This window comes from Bolinopsis microptera, chromosome 10, assembly GCF_026151205.1.
Source record: "Bolinopsis microptera isolate Bmic1 chromosome 10, MBARI_Bmic_1.0, whole genome shotgun sequence".
Classification (NCBI taxonomy): Eukaryota; Metazoa; Ctenophora; class Tentaculata; order Lobata; family Bolinopsidae; genus Bolinopsis; species Bolinopsis microptera.
The window spans coordinates 17330774-17340473 of NC_087081.1; the positions used below are offsets into that span (position 1 = coordinate 17330774).

General features: G+C 44.8%; 4 protein-coding genes across 5 annotated transcripts in view; all 4 read right to left on the reverse strand.

Annotated features, from left to right (window-relative positions):
* LOC134822105 (uncharacterized) overlaps positions 1-614 on the reverse strand; it is a 37594-nt gene extending 36980 nt beyond the window's left edge. The window contains exon 1 of the mRNA XM_063833000.1: positions 601-614. The gene's annotated coding sequence lies outside the window, so the exon portion shown is untranslated. The remainder of the gene's footprint in view (positions 1-600) is intronic.
* LOC134822104 (uncharacterized) overlaps positions 1-7598 on the reverse strand; it is a 40464-nt gene extending 32866 nt beyond the window's left edge. The window contains exons 1-3 of the mRNA XM_063832999.1: positions 7398-7598; positions 7097-7213; positions 6829-6902 (exon numbers count right to left, since the gene is read on the reverse strand). Of these exons, the coding sequence (XP_063689069.1) occupies positions 6829-6902; positions 7097-7213; positions 7398-7491 (285 nt within the window). The 5' untranslated portion in view covers positions 7492-7598. The remainder of the gene's footprint in view (positions 1-6828; positions 6903-7096; positions 7214-7397) is intronic.
* The window catches only part of LOC134822399 (cyclin-dependent kinase-like 4), a 152159-nt gene that overhangs the window by 120201 nt on the left and 22258 nt on the right, over positions 1-9700 (reverse strand). The gene's annotated exons all lie outside the window — the stretch shown is intronic.
* Positions 7544-9545, reverse strand: LOC134822186 (trafficking protein particle complex subunit 8-like; the record flags this gene model as incomplete). The annotated part of the gene is given in 3 exon segments (XM_063833099.1): positions 7544-7653; positions 8610-8763; positions 9406-9545. Coding segments are annotated over 3 exon segments (404 nt in total), but the record flags the coding sequence as incomplete, so codon positions are not given.

A 9700-nucleotide genomic window follows, 5' to 3' on the forward strand; every position in this document is an offset into this window, starting at 1 on the left:
CCTGGGACCACTACTAGCATAGTCACAACATCTACAAAGCTGCCATATAGACTGACTGACAATTTTCTCGACTGACTGACAATGTTTCTTCTTTTTCCCCATTTAGAATACAAAGATTAGTACATTTTAGCTTATGATTAATATTATATTTTTACCTATAGTTTACTTAGAGTATGTTGTGGTGTACTACTACTACTAGTGTTGTGTTGTGTTGTGTAGCCAGCAAACCACATTCATTTGATTTATCACACAAACAAATGGTTGCACAGTTCTAAGTAGATATAGTAGTTACAATATAAAAAACACTGCTCATTTCAGGATGCATATCATGCACTGGTTTCTCTTTAGGGCTCCTTGCAAACCTCATCGTCCTATCCCACCTCGCCTCCAAAACCTGGCAACGTTCCAAGACGCGCGGCTCAGACCGCGTGATTGTGACGTCACGTGAGTGCGTGATGACGTCACGTGACGGGCTGGTGGTAGTGTTGGCGATGGTGGACGGTGTGATTACAGTTCTCCATGTAGTGTGTGGGATTACCCTCCTGGGTAACGGTACAGGTTCTCCCATCTTTATTAAACCACCATCTTCTGTATAGAAACAGCTCAAATTATTTGAATAGGATTGTAGCATTACAGAATAAGTCAATCCTACTTTGGAATACAATAACCAGTGCTCGACCGGGGCCCCGGCCAAAATAATAACCCCCGACCACGGCCAAAATTGAGCAATTAACCGGGGGCAATACCTTTATACCTGGACCCGACCAAAATATTTACCCCGGCCCCGGCCAAAAACCATACATCTGTCGGGGGCACAGCCGGGGATTTTATAAATAATTTCAGAAAATTTTCTAAGCAGTTAAACACAATTTAACTGTACCGTAAATCGTAATAATAAAATTTGAAACAATTTATCATCAAAGTTATTATTATTATAAATATAATTATTTATGCTTCAATTTCTGACTTCACAATTGTAAGCCACCCCCGGCCCCGGCAAAATGGAAGATTTCCCGGCCCCGTTAAGATCCCGCCCCCGGTCGATCACTGACAATAACTTATTCTCACAGGTTTATTTAAGATAAGAGAGTTCTGCATAACATGGGGTATGCTGTGGAACATTAGTATCAGACTGTCTTCACTAATTATCATGCTGCTAGCTACAGAGCTGCTCTACTGCACAAAGCAGCGGGTTGTGGTCGCTATACTGGTGTGCTACTCAATATTACAGGTACTTGTTAGGGGGGGGGGGGGGGCAGCGGGTTGTGGTCGCTATACTGGTGTGCTACTCAATATTACAGGTACTTGTTAGGGGGGGGGGGGGGCAGCGGGTTGTGGTCGCTATACTGGTGTGCTACAAAATATTACAGGTACTTGTTAGGGGGGGGGGCAGCGGGTTGTGGTCGCTATACTGGTGTGCTACTCCATATTACAGGTACTTGTTAGAGGGGGGGGGGGGGGGGCAGCAGGTTGTGGTCGCTATACTGGTGTGCTACTCAATATTACAAGTACTTGTTAGGGGGGGCAGCGGGTTGTGGTCGCTATACTGGTGTGCTACTCAATATTACAGGTACTTGTTAGAGGGGGGGGGGGGGGCAGCAGGTTGTGGTCGCTATACTGGTGTGCTACTCCATATTACAGGTACTTGTTAGGGGGGGGGGGGGGGGGGGCAGCGGGTTGTGGTCGCTATACTGGTGTGCTACTCCATATTACAAGTACTTGTTAGGGGGGGGGGGGGGGGCAGCGGGTTGTGGTCGCTATACTGGTGTGCTACTCAATATTACAGGTACTTGTTAGGGGGGGGGGGGCAGCGGGTTGTGGTCGCTATACTGGTGTGCTACTCAATATTACAGGTACTTGTTAGGGGGGGGGGGGACCGGGTTGTGGTCGCTATACTAGTGTGCTACTCAATATTACAGGTACTTGTTAGTGGGGGGGGGGGGGGGGGCAGCGGGTTGTGGTCACTATACTGGTGTGCTACTCAATATTACAGGTACTTGTTAGGGGGGGGGGGGGGGGGCAGCGGGTTGTGGTCGCTATATGGTGTGCTACTCTATATTACAGGTACGTGTTAGGGGGGGGGGGGTGGGGCAGCGGGTTTTGTGGTCGCAATTCTGGTGTGATACTCAATATTAAGGGTACTTGTTAGTAGGGGGGGGGGGGGGGGCCAGCGGGTTGTGGTCACTTTACTGGTTGTGCTACTCAATAATACAGGTACTTGTTAGGGGGGGGGGGGCAGCGGGTTGTGGTCGGTATACTGGTGTTGCTACTCCATATTACAGGTACTGTTAGGGGGGGGGGGGGGGGGGCAAGCGGGTTGGGGGTCGTATACTGGTGTGCTACTCAATTATTACAGGTACTTGTTAGAGGAGGGGGGGGGGGCAGGGGGTGTGGTCGATATTTCTGGTGTGCTACTCAATATTTCAGGTTACCTTGTTAGGGGGGGGGGGGCAGAGGGTTGTGGTCGCTATATGGTGTGCTACTCAAGATTACAGGTACTTGTTAGAGGGGGGGGGGGGGGGGGGCCAGCGGGGTGTGGGCGCTATACTGGTGTGCTACTCAAATATTACGGTACTTGTTAGGGGGGGGGGGGGGCAGCGGGGTTGTTGGTCGCTATACTGGTGTGATTACCAATATTTCAGGTACTTGTTTAGGGGGGGGGGGTGCAGCGGGTGGTGGTCGCTTTTTGGTGTGCTACTCATATTAAAGGTACTTATTAGGGGGGCTGCAGGTTGTGGTCGCTATACTGGTGTGCACTCCATATTACCAGGTACTTGTTAGGGGAGGGGGGGGGGGGCAGAGGGTTGTGGTCGCTATACTGGTTGCTACTCCTTTTACAGGTACTTGTTAGGGGGGGGGGGCAGAGGGTTGTGGTCGCTTTACTGGTGTGCTACTCATTATTACAGGTATTGTTAGAGGGGGGGGGGGGGGGGGCAGCGGTTGTGGTCGCTACTACTGGTGTGCTACTCAATACTTACAGGTACTTGTATAGGGGGGGGGGGGGGCAGCGGGTTGTGGTCCTTTTAGGGGTCCCCCAATTAAAGTACTTGTTGGGGGGGGGGGGGGGGGGGCGGGGGGGGTTTTTGGTCGCTATAGGGGTGTGCTCCCAATTTAAAGGTATTGGGTTGGGGGGGGGGGGGGGGGGGGGGGGGGAGGGGGTTTTGGGGGTGTTACGGTGTGCTACTAAATATTCAAGTCTTGTTAGGGGGGGGGGGGGGGGGGGGGGGGGGGGGGGGGTTGGGGTTTGCTTTTTACTGGTGGGGGCTACTCAAATTACAGGTACTTTTTTTGGGGGGGGGGGGGGGGGCACGGGGTTGTGGTCGCTATATGGTGTGCTCTCAATTTCAGGTACTTTTTTTAGGGGGGGGGGGGGGGGGGGAGGGGGGGGGGGCACCGGGGCACTAAAATCGGCGGGGGGGGGGGGGCCCCCCGGGGGGGGGAGGGGGGTCGTTTTGGGGCCCCCCCGGGGGGGGGGGGGGCAGCGGGTTGTGGTCGCTATCTGGTGTGTTTTTTAAAAGTACTTTTTTAGGGGGGGGGGGGGGGGGGGGGGGCAGCGGGTTGTGGTCTTTTTTACTGGTGTGCAAACTCAAATACGGACTTGTTAGAGGGGGGGGGGGGGGGGGGGGCGGGGGGGCAATCCCAAATACGGGGGGGGGGGGGGGGGGGGGGGGGAGGGGGTTTTTTTCGCTATATGGTGTGCTACTCAATATTACAGGTATTTTTTTAGGGGGGGGGGGGGGGGGGGGGGGGGGGGGGGCTATCGGGGGGCGCCCCCAAAAAAGGCGGGGGGGGGGGGGGGGGGGGGGGCCAGGCGGGTTGTGGGGCTTTACTGGTTTTGCTATTTCAAAAAATTAACATACTTGTTAGAGGGGGGGGGGGGGGGGGGGGGGGCGCGGGTTTTTTCCTTATACTTTCTACTCAAAACAAAATTTAGGGGGGGGGGGGGGGGGGGGGCGCGGGTTGGGCGCCTTGGGGGTCCCTTTCCAATATTCGGTCTTGTTGTTGGACGGGGTTTTTTTATGAAAATGTGATTTTTTAATTGAAGAAATAAATTTAGGAAGATTTTCCTTAATTACGAATAGTGCAGCCGGGGTTAAACGTTTGGTGTTACTTTGGTTCCCAATTTTTCCAACCCCCTTTTTGAAACAAAATAGCCGTTAATAAAAATCCATACTATTTAGAACATTTGATCGGTTTAAAATTTTTCAACGGGGGGACTCAGTTTTTTTACTAAACAAATTATATTAACAAATACTGTTAACAAAATGTTAATAAATAATAATTTTAAAATATCCTTTCAAATTTCGTACCAAAATTCTAGCCCGAATTTCGACTGTTTTAAATTTTTTGCGACCCTAGTAGAGTTGGAAATAATAGCCGCCAACAGTGAGTTAATCTTCTTGTTTCCTTTTCACACATAAAATTAAAGACTTTTTTAATTAGTTTTTTCCCGGGGTGACCCGGCCCTTACCCCCCCTGAGGAGGGGCAGGGGGTGGACGCAGTGAGGGGTGGGGACGTCACACCCCACGTGACGTCAAAATTTAAATGGACTATTAATTAGTGTACCCAGGTGCCCCCCGGGCCCCCACTATACCCTCCTGAGGAGGTGCAGGGGGGTTGGACGTCAGTGAGGGGTGTGACGTCAACCTCCCTACTGGTCCCCCTTTTTAATGCTTAAAATTGTGTACCCCAGGTGCCCGGACTTTCCCTGGGGGGGGGACTTTACAAGTAAGGAATCAGGAGAATCTGGGGGGGGGCAACATCCCCGGCAACAGGGGTTTTTTTACAACAAAAACATTCAAATTTATTCAATTATTGGGTTTATTTTTTTTGGGGGGGAGAATTTTTAAAAAAACTTTACACTTCTAAAATTTGTTAAGCCTTAAAATGGCTTAATTTTCGATTAGTAAAAGCTTATGGATCTTATTTTTTAAAATTTTTGTTAATATTTAATTAATTAAAATATTTTAATTAAAAAATTTTAAATTTAAAATTAATTAATTAATTAATTGCACACTAGGGAGACCCGCACGGGTAGGTTAATCTGGTGGGTTTGAAATTATAGAGTTCCTTTTTCCCGCCCCCCTTCTCCCCGCCTTTAAAAAAATTATCTTCTCAAAAACAACCGTGGCTGCCACGTTATTTTCTTTATTCTGTAAAACTTTTTTTAAAACGCTGTGAAGCCCTTTGTAGTTTTTAGTGAACCATTTGTAGTTAACACTTTGTAGTGTAGTGAACACATTTGTTACAGACGATTATATTTTGGTAAGGTGGTTAAGATTAATCTGACTTACAATAATGTTGCGTTAATTTTGGTCCACTAGAACAATAATGTCTCAGGCCGTTATCCCACGAAGGGCGAGACAGAGACTTACTCTACAACCCTTTCCAGGACTCCCTCAACACTAGTTCCTCCTCCTCCTCACAGCAACCCTCCCAACCTGACACCTCACGCCGCACTGCACTAGTCATGTGTCTCACTTACTCCTTCCACTATCTCTCCCCCAGATATTATCTGCTATTCTAGAGTACTCACAGACAGTGTGGGGCACCAGCTTCATCTTCACTTCCTTCCCTCCTGACCTGGGCCGTATTAAGATGTACGGAGTGCTGTTTTACAGTGTCGGGGTAGCGGCCCGGGCCTGGGTTACCCCCCTTCTCTTCTTATTCGCAGAGAGGAGGAAGCTTTGGCACCACGTGTCATGACGTCACACCACGTATCATGACGTCACACCACGTGTCATGACGTCACACCACGTGTCATGACGTCACGATAACGCGGCCCGAGCCTGGGTTACCCCCTTCTCTTCTTATTCGCAGAGAGGAGGAAGCTTTGGCACCACGTGTCCATGTCGTCACACCACGTGTAATGACGTCACACCACGTGTCATGACGTCACGATAACGCGGCCCGGGCCTGGGTTACCCCCTTCTCTTCTTATTCGCAGAGAGGAGGAAGCTGTTCTGGCACCACGTGTCATGACGTCACACCACGTGTCATGACGTCACGATAACGCGGCCCGGGCCTGGGTTACCCCCTTCTCTTCTTATTCGCAGAGAAAAGGAAGCTTTGGCACCACGTGTCATGACGTCACACCACGTGTCATGACGTCACACCACGTGTCATGACGTCACGATAACGCGGCCCGGGCCTGGAAGCTTTTCAGTGTGTGTCACAGAGCCAGATAGAAAGAGGTCATCAAAACGTTAAAACAAGGTTCTACAAGCCTGCCAAAATACAGGTCGAATATGATAATATCAGACCTTGTATCAGTGATGTTGATAACTGAATATACTATCAGTGATGTTGATCAGTTGATAACTGAATATACTATCAGTGATGAAAATGGTATCTCCGTGAATGAAGCAGCCCATGAATTTAAATGGCCAGCTGTATTTTCGCTCAATCGCAGAGACAAACATCAGTTTTTCGCTTACAATTCGAAACGTATGTATTTTAGGGTGTATATAATATATGTATATAACACAATGTATACTGTATATAATAATTAATATGTATATAACACACTGTATAATGTATATAATGAGCATATAACACAATGTATAATGTATATAATAATTAATATGTATATAATACAATGTAAAATGTATATAATAATTAATATGTATATAACACAATGTATACTGTATATAATAATTAATATGTATATAACACACTGTATAATGTATATAATGAGCATATAACACAATGTATAATGTATATAATAATTAATATGTATATAATACAATGTAAAATGTATATAATATGTATATAACACAATGTTAATGAATATAATACATAAGTATATAACACAATCATGTAATAACCTGATCTTTAGAAGCAGTCTTTAGTTTGCTTTTGTAGGACATGTCAGGTGAGGAGCCTCTTGAAGGTGCTTTAACTGGGGATTCAGTTAATTAGTTACTTAATTAGTCAATTAATCAGTCAACTAATTAATTAATTAGTTGATTATAATTAGTTGGTTAAGAAGTTAATTAATAAGTTCACTAATTATTAGTTAATTAATTATTAGTTAATTAATTATTAGTTGATAAATTAATTAGTTAGTTAATTAATTAATAAGATAGAACTAACTTAGTTTGATAGGATGATTGGGGTCCCTTGGGGAGTGCAGACAGAGTAAAGATATGTTAGATAAGGTGAGGGGTACTTGGAGAGGGTTCTTCACTGGAATCAGCACTGTCACCGTCTCTGCAAGGGCAACATTACTTATCTCTATTTAGAATATTAATTGTAAGCCTTAACTTAAAACTAGTAATAATATAAATAATACGCAGTAGTATTACCTTAATTTAAAAACTAATAATAATATAAATAATACGCAGTAGTATTACTAATAATAATATAAATAATACGGAGTAGTATTACTAATTACCGTTAATAGCACAAATAGGTCTGAAGGTGTTGAGGGTATCCCCACTAAATACTGTCTGGCTAGGTTTAAAAAAGGAAACCCGCCCCTCACTCATGAGACCGTGAGCAACGTCTTCAAGCTCTAACTCTCCCTGTCTCTTAGCTTTGTCAAAATCTGAAAGTGAAAGTGAAAGTGAAACATATCCGCCCCTCACTCATGAGACCGTGAGCAACGTCTTCAAGCTCTAACTCTCCCTGTCTCTTAGCTTTGTCAAAATCTGAAAGTGAAAGTGAAACATATCCGCCCCTCACTCATGAGACCGTGAGCAACGTCTTCAAGCTCTAACTCTCCCTGTCTCTTAGCTTTGTCAAAATCTGAAAGTGAAAGTGAAACATATCCGCCCCTCACTCATGAGGCCGGGGGCAAAAAAGTCTTCAAAGCTCTAAAATCTCCCTGTCTCTTAGCTTTGTCAAAATCTGGAGTACGTTATTATTTATCAGCCATATTTTAGTTTTCAAGATGTGATTGCCTTACTAGATTGCAAATACACATAATCTATTGTGTGATATTAGTTATGGCTTCCATATTATAATTCACGGACTATTTGGTGGTATCCCGGCATGTTTAAACACAAGATAAAGTGAAGGATATCTTTAGATGGAATCCGTACCAACATGGCAAGTTTTTTATTAAAAACTATTTATAACCATGTTAAACTATGTTTTAAAATATCACACGTTCACCAGCAATCGAGTTAGCAAACTTTAAACATATCAAACATACCAGGGGTCTCCTTCACCATCCCGACAACTTAGTTAGCAACTAAAAATGAAAGTGAAAGTGAAACATATCGAACATACCAGGGTCTCCTTCACCATCCCGACAACTTAGTTAACAACTCAAAGTGAAAGTGAGAGTGAATCATATCTAACATACCAGGGGTCTCCTTCACCATCTCAACAACTTAGTTGGCAACTAAAAGTGAAAGTGAAACATATCGACCATACCAGGGGCCTCCTTCACCATCCCGACAACTTAGTTAACAACTCAAAGTGAAAGTGAAAGTGAAACATATCGAACATACCAGGGGTCTCCTTCACCATCCCGACAACTTAGTTAGCAACTAAAATGAAAGTGAAAGTGAAACATATCGAACATACCAGGGGTCTCCTTCACCATCTCAACAACTTAGTTAGCAACTAAAAGTGAAAGTGAAAGTGAAACATATCTAACATACCAGGGTCTCCTTCACCATCCCCGACATCTTCTCCCCGAACAAGGACAAGTGGATGTTATGATCCACTATGGTTATAGGTAGTTCCACAGTGGTGCTGGGGGGCTGGGACTGCAGGTAGATCTGAACCACTGATACGAAGTCCTGTATACCCTGAAATCAGTGCTTTATTTAATTGTTTTATTTTCTCTGACTACTATTTAGTGATAATTTTGACAGCCGAATTTTCTGGCAGACAATTATATCTTCATATCACAGCAATTGGTTGAAGGCATAAGATAGTTAATAACAATGAACACAATGTGCTCGAATGACACGAATATATTGTGTATTGGTAATGCTAGACTGTGTTGTGTATTGGTAATGCTAGACTTTGTTGTGTATTGGTAATGCTAGACTGTGTTGTGTATTGGTAATGCTAGACTGTGTTGTGTATTGGTAATGCTAGACTGTGTTGTGTATTGGTAATGCTAGACTGTGTTGTGTATTGGTAATGCTAGACTGTGTTGTGTATTGGTAATGCTAGACTGTGTTGTGTATTGGTAATGCTAGACTGTGTTGTGTATTGGTAATGCTAGACTGTGTTGTGTATTGGTAATGCTAGACTGTGTTGTGTATTGGTAATGCTAGACTGTGTTGTGTATTGGTAATGCTAGACTGTGTTGTGTATTGGTAATGCTAGACTGTGTTGTGTATTGGTAATGCTAGACTGTGTTGTGTATTGGTAATGCTAGACTGTGTTGTGTATTGGTAATGCTAGACTGTGTCGTGTATTGGTAATGCTAGACTGTGCACCTTCTGGAAGAGTATCTGAGAGTGCATTACATGCACACAATCATTATTGTAGGTTAGAAGACTTTGATATGCGTCGTATGCGCCGTCTATATCCCGCACGTAGTATGATAGTTTCCCAATTGTGAAACCTATGTGGTTCTCTGCCCCGCGACCAAACCCCCTTTTCCTGAAACAGTGGTAATTTTAGTTTAACTTTTTTGAAATTTAAAGTGAAACTGAAGTGAAACTGAAAGTGTACGTGAGCCGGACTGGAATTGAAGGAAAAAACGTGGGACTTTTCCATTGTAAAACCGAA